Consider the following 18,802-nt stretch of genomic DNA (forward strand, 5'->3'; position numbering starts at 1 on the left):
CTGGGACCACACGTGGCCTACGCCATCGGGAACTCGGCCCATCAGGGGCGGAGCATCGTGGGTGGGCCTGGCCGATAATGCGCAAACCTCATTGCGACTGCGTGCGGCGTGTGTCCCGATGATGCCGGTTTGGAGGGGCGGAGCATCGCCAACCGTTGTCAAACCGGCGCCTGCCCTGATTCCGGCATCAGAATCTATTCTCCATCCGATGCCTATTTTGGCATCGGCCGATGGAGAATCCAGCCCAAGAGCTTTCTCTTGACCAACAGTCTGCATAGGAAGAGGATGTGTGTACTCTTGTGAAGCAGGCATTTGTCACTTGCTTGATGACCATGTGAACAGCAAACTGAATGACATTGCTGATGACAACAGTGACAGCTTGGAATGAGCTTGTGGCACAAAAGCTGAGAGTTACCTTCCCAGACACAGGCAGTTGTGTTTGCTCTGCTGTTTGGTTCCAGTTCCTGCTCCAAGCAGATCACAAAGGCCAGTGATTATAATAATATAATATAATAACATAATATATAATATAATATATAATAAATAATAATAATATAATATAATACAATAATAAGTGTTGAAGAAACACCTCCTCACTCACTGCTGCTCTGAAATGTTAATGCAATATCCTGTGTGCAAGGCCTTTCATTGTCTTCTGTGGATCTTTGTTTTCTTGGCACTGCATGGCAGCCTCATTGGCAATCCCAGCATTGTTCCCAGTTTTTCAGGTACTTCTGCAGCCATCAGCAGTCTGTGACGTTTGTACATGCAATGTAACTACTACATTTTGATAAAGTTTGGCATCATCAGCAAGATTTTTTATTTAACTCAAATATTTGTAATAAGTTTCAGCTGATGTGACATCTTTGTATTCCAATAACTGTACAAAGATTAACATGTATATAACTGAATTAAAATGCATAGAGGATAAAACTGGACAAAAATGTTTACTTTGGCTAAAATATAATGCCACAAAATATAATGTACCACACATATGTTCTCAGTTTTGCAAAGTGACTTAGACTGATGTAACTTTTAGTTTTCCAAAAGAACACACCTAAAAATGTGGCGCTGCTTTGCAAATTTTGGGCAGGATTCTCCATCCTCCCAGCCACATATTTCTCAGCAGTGGGAGGCGGCATGCCGTTCACTGGCGGCGAGACTCTCTTTTCCTGCCGCTGTCAATGGGGTTTCCCATTGAAGCCACTCCACGCTGCCGGGAAACCTGCGGGCAAAGATGCGCTACTGGCAGGACCAGAGAATCCCACCGCCAGTGAACGACCAGAGAATTCTGGCCCTTGCTTTTATAGTAGATAAGAAAGATGCCACAAAGAATAGCCAGACTACATGACAGTCTACGTTTACTCTGAGTTAACTTGAATCTTTTGGGAAAAATACCTTTTGTGCATAAACAGTGATACTCAAATGTCCCAGCGTTTACAAAAACGGTGCAATAATATTTTCAAACTGCAGTCAAATGCTAAACGATCAAACCTTCAGGAATACATCCACCCAAATTCGACAACCCTCATTAGTGAGGCTAGGCTGTAAATGTTGACCAATGCTGCTCAGCAGTGCACAACACTCTGGGGAAGAAGGGATCAGCAATCATCTACATTGAATAAATTATGAGTAGCAAATAAAGTTGTGTTTGCCCACAGCCACACTGGAAATATAGCTGATAAAAATATGGCATTTGTAACAATAATTTTACTGGGAGAATCACAAATGGCAATTCAATAAATGTTATGATTTGGTGCTCTGTTCAGTTATATTACACAACAGCTGCTCTATGGCAGCAGTTGTTTCTATGTAAGCCACTTCAAGATCCAGAAGTATTCTCAACAGATTGATCTTTACTTAGGAAAAAGAAGTACAGTGACATAATGTTTGCCATAGAAAAAAGTATTTTTTTGCACAGCACAATTTTACAACTAGCAATGGGACGAATAACTATTTTTTAAAAATTTGGTATATATCGAGAGCTTTAGGATTGTGAAGGTGTAGTAGCTAGTCCCTTTAAGCGGGCAAGCTTCTGAAGGGTCATGTGATCACCTAAGCAGAGCACGGACATTTGCTCAGTTAGATCGTCAAGGCATAACTGAATCTGCATCACCCTGTAATTAGTTGTTATGTCAGTAAACGTTTATAGTTTGTTCATAACTGGTGCATCCAAATTACGACATCTAGCGATGAGCTTAAAAAAAAGCAGCAAGTATCAGGCATTGTTCAGCGCTGTGCATTGATCTCATCAGCCTATGAATACATATTTGAACACTGACTGGGGTGTTATATTCCACTGCCAGAGCGTACCCCTCCCCAGTACCGCAAGCAATAGTGACGGGAAGCACCGTATTTCAAAGTTTAATGTCTTTCAATGGGATAGAACACATCGGAACTGTACCGTATCATCCCTCATCTAATGAATTGGCTGAACGGCAGTCCAGACTTTCAAGGTCGGTTTAAATTAACAATCAGCTACATCTTTGGAAACTAAAACAGCTTGGTTCCTTTTAGCATACAGAACCACCCCGTATTCAACCCAAGGTATACCTCTAGCCGAAGTATTGATGGTTCAACATTTAAGGGCTGGGCTAAGCCTGGTATTTCTACATTTAGCAGGGAGGATAGAGGCAAGATGGTGCAACCAAAGGAGGAATCATGATTCAACTAAAGATGCAAGAATGTTCAAAATAGATGATCCAGTGTATGTGAGAAATTTCGGGAGTGACCCAACCTGGGTTGCAGGAGTTGTGGCCAACACAGGACCGTTATCTTACGAAGTGAGTGCATGAGACAGAATTTTGAGGAAACATGTGGACCATCTGCGTGGACGAGAGTCATTCCAAGAGCTAATGTTACAATCTTATGCGTTGTTGCCAGTTGGAAGTGTTGTTGGCTGCCCGGGAAGTGAAATGCCCGATCAGCCTGTGAGAGGCAATAGTATTGTTCCGATTGAAACAGAGGAGGTTGAAGCATCGGTACCAGAAGAGAGACCTAGTGTGACAGTTTCTACAGAAAGTACTCAAAAAGAAGCACCTTAGCCGGTGGAGTTGCGCCACTCTAAGACGAAGCGGAACCAGAGAGACTGAGTTTTTTGATGTACTGATTACAAATGTTCATTGAAGCAAATTATGGGAAACTGTATAAGTTAACTATCATTCTGTATAGTAAGGAACTTGGAGGCAGAGGGATGTAGTAACTAGCCCCATAAGGGCAATCTTCAGAAGGGTCATGTGACCTGCTCGTTCAATCAGTAACCACCACGTGGCATCACCTGAGCAAAGTACAGGCTTTTGCTCAGTTAGATCCTAGAGTCATGATTGGAATCACTGAACCTGCACCGCCCTATAAAGAGTTATTCTGTTAATAAGAGCTTATAGTTTGTTCATAACTGGTGGAGCCAAGCTACCAAGGAAAGAATGCTTATTTTTTTCTGGATGACTGGTGATTTGTTTTTGTTTAAGATAATTATTGTAATTGGTTTTTAGGTTGCAAGATAATAGATACTAGAGATTAAACATTTTCAAAATGATTATTCATATCTGAACTGGTGTAACTATGTGTAATCCTAATCCAATAAAGTTGAAGAAAGGACACTCATTTTTACATTTATTTTCATTATACAGCAATTCTTTATATGAAACATAGTTTGATTGTCAAATGTCAATGTGGCATTGGTATATTGTCATGCTGTTCTGTTGAATTAATAGACAGGGTCTAAACCAACACTTCACCATCTCTGCTGCATTTTCAAGAGAGTTACTGATTAGAGGGGAGGCATTTATTCAGTTGGCTGACCAACCCTTAAGATTTTTATGTAGCTAACTTTAGAGTGGTATTAAACGGGCTCAATCTTACATACAAATTTAATTATTTGCAAGGAATCTAAAGAAAAATATTTTTATTCTGTCATTGTGTTCTTAACAGTCATTTCTGCTTAACCAACTTCATTTTCAGAGACTTACGTGGAACAAAGCTCTCTGTTCAAATGATGTACCCAGCTTTTATGGCAGTTCCAAACATTGTACAGCTGTGAGTGTTTTTCAATTCTATACAGAGGTACTTTATTCACATTATTTTGCTTATTACTTGATTACTACCTTGTGTTACTTCATTACTTTTACAGTGACGTGCCTGATGCAGTGAGATGCTGCCTTTGCTATGTTGCGCGAACTGTTGAAATTCTCTTCAATACTGTGAAGATACAGTGTACAGATCCATGTTCTGATAATGACAGTTCATGTGGTAGGTCATATCTGCATACATACATGAATTACAGCTGTAAAATGTTTATTTGCAAGCACCATTTGAATTGTAATGCAATCATGCCACCAGTGAACATTGGTTACTATTGCAGTCAGTATGTTAAACACGGAAATATAAACTTCTCCAGCTGTCTGAAGTCAACAGTGAAAGCTTTGTTTCCTGCCAGCTCATTGATCCATTAACTGAAACCGTCTGAAAAGCCCATTTTGTTTATGTATCAGAAAAGCAAAAATTATTAAATATAAATAATTTGAACCTAAATAATAACCCAAATGTAACTCTTTTTAATTAACTCAGTGTTCCAAAGGGTTCTGTTTCACTCCCATTCAGGTTTAGGTGTATGACCTGCTAATCATCCGAGTTTATCGTCTGATCTAATCTACCCTTTAACTTCCTTCTAATTGCACTTTGTGTGCTATTAATGTCCCTCATTCAATATTCTCTTTCCTCCCATTCCTTCTATCCTCCTTGTGTTAAATCTAACAATATTCTAAGACTCACCATCCTACTGTCCAGAAATTGAACTCTTGCATCTCTATTGGCTTCACAAGCTCAGGTTCTTCTTTAAAACCTTTTGTTCATCTTTTCTACTCAGAAGCACTTAACTTAATGAAGTCCACGTATGTCCACAGTCTGCATATTGCTTAACCATGAGAATGTTCGTCTAATACTTCCCGGACAGAATGAACAGGTAGATTGTCATTGGATAAGTGATCCTTTTCTGGGTTCTAGTCTTCTCTCTCACAAACACCTTTAGCTTTCTGGATTTTATTGATGCAATATGGTTAGTGTTCATTTGATCTTTACTCATATTCTTCCCTTACTTATTCCTTCCTTGTTTTCAAATCTAAATGCAGCCTCCTGCTCTAATTGTTTCCAAGTACTTCAAAAATATATATATTTTTTACTTGCCTTATCCTTACCTCCTTGTGCTAATATCAGGTTTTTAAAACTCACACCATGCATTACATTGCCACTATTTCCATATTTGCCACATTTTTAAAAGTTTTATCAGTTGACTAGATGGCTAATGTGTGGTTCAGTATTATGCCAACAGTGGAGGGTTCAATCCCCATTATAGCTGAGGTAAACATGCTCTTATCTCTGTATAAAATCATGGCATAAGCTTCACTGAGGCATAAAGAGCATGGGCCTTGCACTAAACACCCATAAGACAAAGGTCCTCAACCAACTTGCCCCCATCCACAATCACTGCCGAGCCGATTATCAAAATCCGCGGCAAGTCAAGCCAGGATGGGGACTCGCGATTTTTGGGGTTGGGGTGGAGCCGGGAGTGCAGGAGGCGAAAGAGGCCGGTGTGCTGGCCTTTGCGTCCCTAGTAGCCAGCGAAGGATCTTGCTACAATGGAAGGATGCGAGGCCCCCAAGCGTGGAGACCTGGATCAATGACATGGCGGGTTTCATTAAGCTCGAGAAGGTCAAATTCGCCCTGAGAGGGTCGGTACAAGGGTTCTTTAGGCGGTGGCAACCTTTTCTCGACTTTCTGGCTCAACGATAGGGTACAGGGACAGTAGCAGCAGCAACCCGGGGGGGAGGGGGGAAGGGGGAGGGAAAAGGGGGGGGGGGGCGGACAATGACTATGTTTGTTTATTTAATTTAAATTTATTTTTAAGTTCTTTTGTTGTTCATTGGGGTTGGGGGGTGGGGGGATGGGATACATATGGTCTGGGGGTGTTACAGTTATTATGGGTTATTTTGTTGCATTTCATTGTTTGTCGTTATGTTTTATATTTTCTGTAAAAAATTCCAATAAAAATTATATTTAAAAAAAAAATCCGCGGCAAGGCCTTGAACACCATGGACCACTTCCCGTACCATAGGTGCCTACGATCAAAGGGTAGACATCAACAACGAGGTTCAACACCACTTTCAGTGAACCATGGCAGACTTCAGTTGCCTGAGGAAGAGAGTGTTTGAAGGCCAGGACTTGGACATGATACTATGCTCATGGTCTACAGAGCAATGGTGATACCACCCTCCAATATGGCTCAGAGACATTGTCTCTTCCAGCAGGCACCTCAAAATCGTGGAGAAGTACCACCAGCACTGTCTCCGAAAGATCCTGTGAATCCATTGGCAGCATAGGTGCACCAAAGTTAAATGTTTTCGCTCAGGCCAACATCCCAACATCGAAGCATTGACCATGCTCAATGGGCCACATCGTCCACATGCCTGGCATGAGACAGCTGAAACAAGTGCGCTACTTTGAGCTTCGACACACCTAATGAGCCACAAGAGGGCAGAGGAAACACTTCAAGGACACCCTCAAAGTCTCCTTGAAAAAGTGCAAAACCCCATTGATAGCTGGAAATCTCTGACCCCAAAATCACCCAAAGTGGAAGATCCAGGAAGGAGCTGAACACCTCGAGTTTCATTGCCAAGAGAAAACTAAATCCAGGCTCTGATAACGAAAGGAGCACATGGCAACATGGGCACCTTATTCACCCCCTCCTCCAACCACCGTCTGCCCAACCTATGACAAAGACTGTAGGTCATGTATTGTACTTTTTAGTCACCTGAGAACTCGTTTTTAGTGTGGAGGCAAATCATCCTTGACTCCAAGGGACTGCCTAAGAAGAAGAAGCAGCTGCAGATCAGCAACCCTTATGTTATTGGGGGATGCTACCTAGAGAGCAAGAAGCAATTCTTTGAAATTTTTAATATTTGACTATAACAAAGCTATTTTGGAATCGTAACTTAAATCCTAAGAAAATGCATGCAGTTTTTCCAGGCATCTGAATGTTATTGTCTGGAAATTATTTGAAGGGAATGTTAATTGATACTTGCAAAGTGTAGGAGCTTGGAAATTTGATGACAATGATGTGACTTCTGTGCACCCTTCTGTCCTTGCCATACCCCTAGCCCAGTTTTTACTGACGGAATAATTTGCATATTAGAGATGGATAACCATGTCGGTATTGGGTTACTGTGTTGCCCATCTCATGGAACTATTGGGATTTTGGTGTGGTACCATATCACTGTGCTGGTGGGGGAGAATGGAAGGGACACAAAGACCAGTGTGTCCATAGATTCCAAGTAACCTTTATCTGTACCCCTGAATTTATAGAGCAATTTCTCCAGGATTTGGTACAAGTTCAAAAATGGCCCTGCTTGCAGAATATTATTGGGATTTCTAGGAAACCCCAGGATGCCTCAATGTACAAAATGATGTTGAATGAAGGGGCTTGTATGAGTAATTCCTCTCTTCGAACTAAGTAAAGTTGACATGGTCCCAGATTACTAATGGCTGCTTTCCCTTTTGAGAGGGAAAGCTGACTGGTGGTGATTTAACCTGAGGGTCACCACATCTCAGGCATGGACGAGGTTGAATACAATTCTAGTTGGGAGTCTCCTATTACTTCAGTGTTGCAAAGCCTTATGTTGAACTTCACAACCAACATTTTGTTATAACCCCACTCAAGGGGCGAAATTCTCCGACCCCACGCAGGGTCGGAGAATCGTCCGGCTGCGGCGTTAATCCCGCTCCCGCCGGGTTTTTTATTCTCCGAGCGGCCAAAAACTGGCGTTGTGCAAATTCAGCCGGCAGCCTCTGAAAACAGCTGGCGCCGGCGGGGTGTCATTGATTTTTTACTTTGAACAAATCTCCGGCCCGGATGGGCCAAAGTCCCGCCGACGTGGCCACGGGTCATGTCGGCGAAAAACAGAGTAGCTTTAAAACGGCGTCAACCATTGATGATGGTTGATGCCGTTCAGTGACCAAGGGCGAGTGGGGGGGGGTGCGGCGTTAGTTGGGGGAGGGGTGGCGTTTGGGGGGGTGCGGCGTTAGTGGGGGGGGTGCGGCATTAGTGGGGGGGGTGCGGCGTTAGTGGGGGGGGGTGCGGCGTTAGTGGGGGGGGGGCGGCGTTAGCAGGGGGAGTGCGGCATTAGTGGGGGGGTGCGGCGTTAGTGTGGGGGGTGCGGCGTTAGTGCGGGGGGTGCGGCGTTAGTGGGGGGTGCGCCGTTAGTGGGGGGGGTGCGGCGTTAGTGGGGGGGGTGCGGCGTTAGTGGGGGCGTGCGGCGTTAGTGGGGGGGTGCGGCGTTTGTGGGGGGGTGCGGCGTTTGGGGGGGTGTGGCGTTTGGGGAGGGTGCGACGTTGAGAGAGAGGGGGGTTACCGGCATTGAGGAGGGGGTTGCGGCATTGAGTGGGGTACTGGCGTTGAGAGAGAGGGGGCGGCGTTGGAGGGGGGTAGGGGTAGTGGGGAGGGGGGTAGGGGTGTTGGGGAGGGGGGAGGGGGGAGGGGTGGTGGGGAGGGGGGGAGGGGCGTTGAAGGGGGTAGGGGTGGTGAGGAGGTAGGGGTGGTGAGGGGGGTAGGGGCGTTGGAGGGGGTAGGGGTGGTGAGGGGGTAGGGGTGGTGAGGGGGGTAGGGTTGGTGAGGGGGGTAGGGGCGTTGGAGGGGGTAGGGGTGGCGTATCGTGTCAGTCCGCTGCTGGCCCTCTCAGGAACGGAGATTACCGGCTTAAAATAAGGCCCTGACGCCGGAGTCATCCGCACCGCTTTTTTCCGCCGGAAATGGACGTCACGTCGGTCCGCGGAGAATTTCGTCCAAGGCCATCGGGTCTGCACCATTAGGTTCCCTGTGGCATCACTTGAATATGATCTCCCCCGATGAGGGGGCAGAGCTACATCCTTAACCAAAGGGACCTTGGGTCAGAAATACCATGGTCTAAGTGTGGTCTGGAGGTGGAAGACCTTTGGGGGGTAGGAGTGTATTTTGTAGGTGAATAAAAATTGTGTTTTTCTAATCTGTCATCATTTCCTTGTGGTCGCTCGCCTGGGTCTTTACACTGGTGATGTGGGTGAAGTGAGGCTGCAGGAGACACCATATCTTCTGGACCCGGTCACTTTAACCAAGCCTCAGGAGGCACTACACCAGTCTACAGATATGCCACTGATTGGGAAGTTGAAAGTGTTTGGCGCCAAGACGGGCGACTGGACTCGGGACATTGAATGGATGGGTTATTTTCTTCGGCTTAACGCTATTGAAGGACAAACAGTGCCCCTCCTCACGGTCTCCTCACATATCGCATAATCAAAAGTTTAACCGACACAGATTCTCCCGACACTGGTCCATTTGCAGAGTTGATCTCATTGGTGGCCAAGAGGCAGCATGGTAGCATTGTGGGGCAGCACGGTAGCATTGTGGTTAGCACAATTGCTTCACAGCTCCAGGGTCCCAGTTTCGATTCCTGGCATGGGTTACTGTCTGTGCGGGGTCTGCACGTTTTCCCCGTATGTGCGTGGGTTTCCTCCGGGTGCTCCGGTTTCCTCCCACAGTCCAAAGATGTGCAGGTTAGGTGGATTGGCCATGCTAAATTGCCCTTAGTGTCAAAAAATTGCCCCTAGTGTTGGGTGGGGTTACTGGGTTATGGGGATAGGGTGGGGTTGTGGGCTTAGGTAGGGTGCTCTTTCCAAGAGCCGGTGTAGAGTCGATGGACCGAATGGCCTCTTTCTGCACTGTAAATTCTATGAACCACTTTGATCCCAAGCCGCCTCTCATCATGCACTGCTTTCGATTCCACACGGCCATCCAACACCAGGGAGGGGGAGTGGCCGAATTTCTGTCCTGCTCAAGGAAACTCGCAGAGATTTGCGAGTTCAGCCCAACTTTGTCTGAATCACTCCGGGACCGACTTCTTTGCAGCATCTGAAATACGACAACCCAAGAACGCTCACTCGGGCAACACACCTGGGCTTGCAGAAGGCGACCAGCATCATTTTGTTCCAGGAACCTGCAGAGTGAGGTGTACAGACGTTGCGCGGGATGGCCGTCCTGAGCCTATGGCATCCAGCTGGATGCAGGATGCACGCCCCCACCCGGCCAGACATTCCGGACTCCTGCCACTGGGGACACCCCTTCGACCCTCAGACCAGCATCAGCAGGGTCCCGAAGAGAGGCACTGGCACTCCGCCACACCACAGAGATCCACCTAGCAAGAGGGGTGCAACAGTGCTCGGTGGAACCGAAGAAACGCCAGTGGGAAAGCCCGCCCACCTACTACTATGCCAACGTTGACCATCCCCGGGGATGGGCTCATTTAATCGACGATGAAGCGGTGGCAACCAACACCTCCATTGCATCACTACGCCGCAGGTGCAAACCTACCATTGGTGATAGCACGTGGATCAGATCCAAGCTTGCTGGGGCGGGGTTGGCAGCAAATAACTCTGGCTGGATTGGTAGCAAGTGTGCCCCATGTACCCCGATGGCCCAGACACGGTACTGGCGAGTTTCCCGGGTGCTTTTAGAGACAGGGTGGGAACCATCTGGAGGGCCTCCGCGAACATCTTTATGGACCCTGAGGCCCAACTGTGATATTTTCAATCCTGCCCTGTTCCCTACACCTGAAAGCCAAAGGTAGACGCGGATTAAGACCATTTGGAGCAGTTGAGGATAATCCGCCCAGTGCAGTTTGCAGATTGGGCCTGATGGCTCCGTCCGACTATGCGGAGTCTACAAAATGACGGTGAACCTTGCATCTCATTTGGACCATTACCCCGGTGCCCAGGACCTGTATGCCGGCTCAGTGGAGGCTCAGTGGAGGGCGTACTTTTACCAAGTTTGATATGAGCCTTTCTTATTTGCAGTTATACCTGGATCCAGCCTCGTGGAGATACGTCACTGCCAATACGCACCATGCCAGGTTGCTTTTCGGAGTGTCCGCTGCTTGTGACATATTCCAGAGGGTGATGGAAAATGTACTCCAAGGGTTGCCACACATCGCGGTTCATCTCAATGACGTGTAGATCGTCCGATCAAGGCCATATGAAAAACCTGGAAGACGTGCTACATCGCTTCAGTAGGGGTCCGGCTGCACAGCGAGGTGTGTTTTCTATGCCAAAGAGGTGGCTACAGAGTGGACCAAAATGGTTTAAACCCTGTCGACGATAAGGTGCGGGCAATCAGACAGGCCCCCATGTCGAAGGATTCGAAGTAGCATCGTTCTTTCTTGGGACTGATAAACTATTCTGCAAAGTTTATCTCCAATTTGGCAACCATTTTGGCTCAGTTGCACCACTTGCTGAAAAAGTGCCAGCGGAGGGTTTGGGGCCAGTCTTGGCAGACGGCGCTTCATGGAGTAAAGTGGAGGCTTTGACCTTGGGTCTATTAACATTTCGACCAGTCAAAACCCCAATTGTAACCTGTGATGCTTTGCCTTAAGTCATCGGGGCTGTCCTGGCACAGCACACCTGATGGATGACAGCAAGGAAAGGCCCATCGCATTTGCTTCTTACGCCTTGGCTGCGGCAGAGCGGAACTATGCGCAAACAGAAAAGGAAGGCTAGGCGGTGGTTTTCGTGGTAAACCATTTCCACCAATACGTATATGGGCACACATTTCTGTTTTTTAGGGTTCACAAGCCCCTCCTGGGTTTGTTTAAGGAGAACAGGGCAATCCCTCCCGTGGCGTCCTCCTGCATTCAGTGTTGCTGGTGGCTTACAAGTATGTCATGGAGCACCGACTGGAAACAAAGATACCCCAAGCAGATTCACTCAGTTGATTCCCATTGCCCACCAGCACACTGGCATCCACCATCTCGGATGAAGGAATTGCATCATTACATTTCATGGTAGGAAGTCTTACAACACCAGGTTAAAGTCCAACAGGTTTGTTTCGAATCACTAGCTCACTAGCTTTTGGAGCACTGCTCCTTCCTTAGGTGAGGAAGGAGCTCCTTCACCTGAGGAAGGAGCAGTGATCCGAAAGCTAGTGATTCAAAAAAAAAACTGTTGGACTTTAACCTGGTGTTGTAAGACTTCTTACTGTGCTCACCCCAGTCCAACGTCAGCATCTCCACATCATGGCTTACGTTTCATGTACTCATTGCCGGTCACGCCGGCCCAGATGAAGATGTGGACACAGATTGAAAAATTAAAATCGCTTATTGTCACGAGTAGGCTTCAGTGAAGTTACTGTGAAAAGCCCCTAGTCACCACATTCCGGCGCCTGTCCGGGGAGGCTGACCCACTGTTGGCCAAAATCTGCCCCATAGTGCTACACGTGGCTCAACATCATGTGTTCCCAGATGACCTGAGGGCATTCACCACAAAAGTAGTGGATGGTATTCTGCTCCCGTGTGGTTGTGCCCGAAATTGGTCAAGGGACCATGCTACAAGACCCACACAACGGACACCCAGGGGTCTCAACAATGAGGATGTTGTCCCAGAGTTATGTGCAGTTGTCCGGGATAGACACAAACACCCAGACTTTAGCGAGACAATGGACGTGCTGCCAGGACCATCACAAGTTCCCTCCTGCATCACCACTTCACTCTGGGCAATGGCCGGGCCGACTGTGGACCAGCCTCCATGTGTATTTTTTGGGACCGTTCCAAGGAGCAATGTTTTTACTCATCGTGGATGCCCACTCAAAGTGGATGGACGTCCACTGCATGTTCACGACGACGTCTGGAGCCAGAATTCCACTAAACTTTCAGTACCCACGGACTTCCCGAGGTTTTCGTGTCAGATAATGGCATGGCCTTCACTGGTGCGGAACTCGGGGAATTCCTGAAAATGAACGGGACCCCACATAAGGACCGCACCTGATCACCCATCTGCCAATGGGTTGGCCAAATGGGCAGTACAGACTTTTAAGTTAGGCAGGCAGAAACAGTCCTATTATTCTACTACCGCGCCGCTCTGTATGCCACTATCAGAATCGCACCCTCGGAGCTGCAAATGGGCCATCAGCTGCACACAAAGTTGTACCTTGTCCTACCCGATATTGGGAAAAAAGTCCGCGACCGGCAGGAACACTCTGACACAAGACGACCCAGGCCCATCAGGGAAATTTCCATGGGCGACATGGTCTATGTCCAGAACTTCGCCGACTGCACATTATGGATCCTGGGGATAGTGATGAAACAATTAGGACCAACATAGAACATAGAACAGTACAGCACAGAACAGGCCGTTCGGCCCTCGATGTTGTGCCGAGCAATGATCACCCTACTCAAACCCACGTATCCACCCTGTACCCATAAACCCCCCCCCCCAACCTTACTTTTAGGACACTACGGGCAATTTAGCATGGTCAATCCACCTAACCAGTTTCGTACTCGGTACATTATAAGGAAAGGTGTCGAAGAAGCACGTGGACCACCTCCGCGGCCATGCCCAGCCACACGGAGATCCCAGGACCAGTGGTACCTCTGCCTCAGGCACAGCTGCCATTGACAGTTTATGAGGAGGACACGCTCCATGACCTGGAAATGCAGGAGGCTGAGTCACCGGACCACGAGTCTGACAAGGACATTCAGCCAACAGATCTGATGGCCCCCGCTGACCAAGCAGGGTCGAACCACTCAGGTGTTCGGCCCAAAATCACCGCTCTCCTGTCCGTTACACCCCTCCTGGGCCAGCCAGCCCCGAGCGAAGAGGGTGAAGGATTTTCCCCCTCCAGCTTCTCGAGATGGATGACGTGTTGGACTTGGGTGGGGTGGGGGTGGGTGGGGGGGGGGAGGTGTTATAACCCGACCCAAGGCCACAGGGTCTGCACCATCAGGTTTCCCGTGGCCTCACCTGAGTACGATCTCCCCAGATGAGGTGATGGACCAACACCCTTAAGGTCGGGGACCATGGGGCACAAATACCCTGGTCCAAGTATGGGCCTGGGCCAGGGGAGACCCTTCGGGTAGGTGAATAAATATTGTGTTTTTCTAATCCATGTTGATGCTGTCCATAGTTTCCCGATGTCTGTATTTATAGATTCTTCTTCCCCACCATATGTCAGGAAGTGTGTGGATTACACCAGAATTCAGCATTCATCGCTGTTTCCACTGACTTTCATTCTTTTTCAGTCTTTCATATGTTTAGAGGTTTGAGTAGCTTCCTGCCTCATTGATCAGCAATCAGCAGTGGCACTGTATTTGGTCATTTTAATAAAAGCATGCACATTAATGAATCAAGCAAACATAAATGCTGAATTACTGTCAGTTTCTACCTTCAACTTTAGATCACCAGAAAGTGTAAGTAAATAGGATAGACTTCTAATTCAAAAATTAGCCAGATTAAAGCTCAAATCCCAGTGTTTTAAAATACAATTTCAGACAGCCCCCACAAAATAGCACAGGCAAGATTTTCCGGACCGCAAGCTGCAAGCTTCTCAGCGGCACACTGGTGGCGGGATTCTCTTTTCCCGTTGCTTGACAATGGGATTTCCCATTGAAGCCACCCCACGCCGTTGTGAAATTCGTGGGCAGGGGTTTGCTGCCAGCGAGAAAAGAGAATCCCAATGTCCAGAGAATTCTAGTCCATGTTTCAACATTTTACCACATATTAGTCAAGTTTGCTATTGAAATTGTAAATTCTGTAGAAGCTTTCATAATAACATTTAAGATGAATAGAAGATAGAATTTGAGGACAGGCATGATTCTTTTGCCAGTACATATGGTGAATCAAAAAACTGATATAACTGATTCTTAAAGCTTGTGTGCAGCACAGAACATACAGTGCAGAAGGAGGCTATTCAGCCCATCGAGTCTGCACCGACCCACTTAAGCCCTCACTTCTACCCTATCCCTGCAACCCAATAGCTCCTCCTAACCTTTTTGCACAATAAGGGCAATTCAGCATGGCCAATCCACCTAAACTGCACATCTTTGGACTGTGGGAGGAAACCGGAGCACCCGGAGGAAACCCACGCAGACACGGGAAGAACATGCAGACTCCACACAGACAGTGACACTGCGGGGATTCGAACCTGGGACCCTGACGCTGTGAAGCCACAGTGCTAGCCACATGTGCTTTATACATGCCTATTAAAAAAAGCTCCATTCCTGAATAAGATCATTAATTTCTCCTGAAGGATCAAAAAATGGCTTGTATGATAGGTCTGCAGGTCAGAATTGTACAGGATGGAGGGAAATTGGAAGGCCCTGAGATTGGGATTGGTGGGAGGGAGATTGGGTGGTCCAGAGTTTAGAGGTTGGAAATATCAGGAGTGGCAGTGAGTGAAATGCTGGTAATGGTGAATACCTACCTATTTTTATTTACGTGATGCTGAGTGTTGGTTTTCCCTAGCACTAGCTGCCTCGGAACAAACCAAATCTGCAACAAGAACCTGTAACAGGTGTAAGGCCTCTTATTTGCACGTGCAAAAAGCCCAATGTCTATTTTCAGCGTGGAGGAGATTGATGGTTGTGACAGAATTTGATCAAGGGAGAAATTTAAGTCTTGGTTTTCTGTTTTATCAACATTACAAGACTGATTGTTATGCCATGATATGCCACACCTGAAGTGTACTACACATCATACAGCCTCAGGCAGATTTGAGTTGTCCAGGTGGCTGTCTAAAAGCAGTGTGGACCTGATAAATATATGCAAATTACAGTCTGGCACTCGTGAAGGACCCGTCTGGCACATTGAACATCCAGGGTGCTTCGTTACTTCATTCTAAAATCCCTGGGTGGCAGCAATACATTTATAGGGATCCATGTGTGCATTCAGATTGGTCTCTTTTAATCAGCTAAGTTTTCCTGTGGAGTTTTAAGCTTGTTTTTGGCTATGCCGCCTGTACTAGCTGAATTCAAAAATTGTGGGAAGTCAGTTTTTTGGAGCTGCAGGATACTTTGTACACAGGGACTTGTGTGCAAAATTATTCTGGCAATTGTGTGTGCTGCCCATTCTGCCATTGGGCAGTGGCTAACAGGTAACTCGGAATCAAGAGATCTGAAGCTACATGGAGGGGAGGGCAAAGCATGGCAAGGCACAAGAGGCCTTGCACCAAGGAAGTGTATTGGAGCAGGTTATGCTGGGGCAAAATTAGATATCCCCTAAGAATAGGAGTGAGGATCGCATGCATGATTAATCTGCACCCATTTCCTCTGATGCAAGTAAACATTTTGCTGCCTGCTCATTATGATGATTACAGCATGCAGTCTGCATGAAACACTATGTTATCAAGCCATAGTATCATTTACAGAACAGAAGGGGCCATTCAACCCATCAAGTCGATGACGGCTCCCTGCAAAACAATCCAGTCACTCCCACTCCACCCTTCCAATTCCCATAGACCTGCAAGTTTAACTCTTTCAAGTCTCCATTCACTTCTGGGTGGCATAGTGGTTATGGCCTCCTTCTGCACTGTAGGGTTTCTATGAACTTCAGTTCATTGATTGTTTCTGCTTCCACCAGCCTCATTGGCAGCAAGTTCTAGGTCATTTGTATTTTGCTTCTGTCTTCACAAAGGAAGACATGAGGAATATACCACAAATTCTGAGAAACACAAGTTTCAGTGAGGAACTGAGGGAAATCAGTATTAATAAATAAATGCTTTGGGGGAAATTAATGGGATTCAAGATGGATAACTCTTCATCCCAGAGTACTTTAGGAAGTGGCCCTAGAAAAAGTAGATTCATTGGATTCTTTAGACTCTGGAATGGTTCCTACAGATTGGAGGGTAGCTAATGTCAGCCCACTATTCAAAAAGGGAGGTAGAGAGTGTCATGATATACAAACATGCAGCTAATGAACATATAGAATAGGACACAATGAATGAGCAGTCAGGACACTTAGGGGTGGTATCTCACTATAAAAGGGATGAGGCACTCACACCCCGCCTCTTTCCACAGACCAACATCTACAGAGTGAGACAGGGTGTACCAGGGTGTATCTCCTGCTGGTGCTGGGTGTTTCAGTTTTACGTCGTAGCATCAGACCTCAATGGTGCATCTGATGCACGGAAGATAGCTCTTTTCCTCACCACAGCGGGTGATCATGCCTTGGAAATATTCAACTCCTTTCACTTCGACGAAGACCTGGACAAGACAAGTTTCAGACCATCCTGGACGAGTTAGACAGCCACTGTGAGGTGGACACCAACAAAATCTTCCAGCGCTACCTATTCAAGCAGCGATTGCAAGGTAAAGACGAATCCTTCACCTCATATTTAACTAACCTTAGACTGCTAGCGCAATCCTGCAACTTTGGTGATATCACTGACTCCATGATCAGAGACCAAATCGTTTTTGGAATTCACTCTGATCCTCCGAGAGAGCAGTTACTGAAGATCAAGCATATGACCCTGCCAGTCGCGATTGAAACATGCACAGTGCATGAGCACGCTAAAAATCGCGATTCCCAGTACAAAACGGCAGAAAATATAGACCAGCCTTCCACGAGGCGTAGAGTGTGCAGGCCATCTCCCGGATGCAGCGCCTCAACATTGACGAAAGCGGCCATTTCGCGCACTCTTCCCGGGGCCCGACACATGCGCAATGCGAACGGGATAACGAAGCGGCCGAAACCCACACTGCGCAGGTGCAGACGACTGAAAACTGCACTGCACATGTGCAATGACGCACGGAGCCTCAGGACGCCAACGTCATGATGTGTTTGAACTGTGGCACTGGCCATTTAAAGAAACACTGCCCTGCAAGAGGCAGATGCTGTTTAAACTGCGGGAAGCCAGGCCACTATGCAGCCCTGTGCAGATCTGCACCACCAGTCAGGAGCCAGCGCTCCCAATTCCGACGACAGCGCATCCGGAGTGTGCAACAACGCCTCCATGATTCTGATTCCGGAAGTGCAACGGATCTAGATGATGAATGCCTGGACAATGCCTACCATGTGGCCATTATTACACCATGTGAATATGCCACACCAGACACATCGCAAGTCCAATCCATCCTAGCTGTGGATTCCGAGGATGAATGGCGAGTAGTGATGAAGGTCAACCACTGCCCCATCCAGTTCAAGCTGGACACAGGTGCCTCTGCCAACCTCCTCTCACAGGCAAACTTCAGACGCATTAAGAAGTCCCCCATGGTCCTTCCAGATGCCTGCAAGTTCCTGGATTACAATGGGAATCCCATCACGGCACTGGGAACCTGCCATCTGCACATATCCAACTGACACACACAAGCACGGTTACGCTTTGAAATCGTTAAGCCGGACAGGGCATCCCTACTTGGTGCGCATGCGTGCAAGCAGCTGAACCTCATTCAAAGGGTTTACACCACGGCATTCTCCCATGTGGATCTTCAGGCCGGCATTGACAACATCCTCGCCCAGTGTCCAGATGTGTTCAACGGGATGGGAACGCTGCTGCATCGATACAAGATTCTGCTACGACCTGATGCCAAGCGAGTGGTCCACGCACCACGATGAGTCCCTGCTCCACTGAGATAGCGCCTGAAGGCACACCTCAAGGATCTTCAGCAAAAAGGCATCGAACAAGGTCACCGAACCGACTGACTGGGTCAGCTCGATGGTGTGCGTAAAGAAGCCTTCGGGGGACCAAGGATCTCAATAAGAATATCATGCAGGAACACTACCCCATCCCGAAGCGGGAGGAACTCACGAGTGAGATGGCACATGCGCGCTTCTTCACCAAATTGGATGCATCATAGGGATTTTGGCAAATCCAGCTGGAAGAGTCCAGCAGAAGGCTCTGCACCTTCAACACGCCTTTTGGCAGATACTGCTATAATCACATGCCATTTAGCATCATCTCGGCATCGGAGATATTCCATCGCATCATGGAGCAGATGATGGAAGGCATTGAAGGGGT

The 18,802-nt window shown here is 47.3% G+C and overlaps 1 protein-coding gene across 2 annotated transcripts in view; it reads left to right on the plus strand.

Moving 5' to 3' along the window:
* Positions 1-18,802, plus strand: part of LOC119954549 (leucine-rich repeat-containing protein 37A-like) — a 296,342-nt gene that overhangs the window by 126,938 nt on the left and 150,602 nt on the right. For both annotated transcript variants that reach the window (XM_038779877.1, XM_038779878.1), the window contains exons 7-8: positions 3,961-4,035; positions 4,130-4,248. In XM_038779877.1, the coding sequence (XP_038635805.1) occupies positions 3,961-4,035; positions 4,130-4,248 (194 nt within the window). The remainder of the gene's footprint in view (positions 1-3,960; positions 4,036-4,129; positions 4,249-18,802) is intronic.

Source organism: Scyliorhinus canicula, chromosome 19 (genome assembly GCF_902713615.1).
Source record: "Scyliorhinus canicula chromosome 19, sScyCan1.1, whole genome shotgun sequence".
In the NCBI taxonomy this organism is placed as follows: domain Eukaryota; kingdom Metazoa; phylum Chordata; class Chondrichthyes; order Carcharhiniformes; family Scyliorhinidae; genus Scyliorhinus; species Scyliorhinus canicula.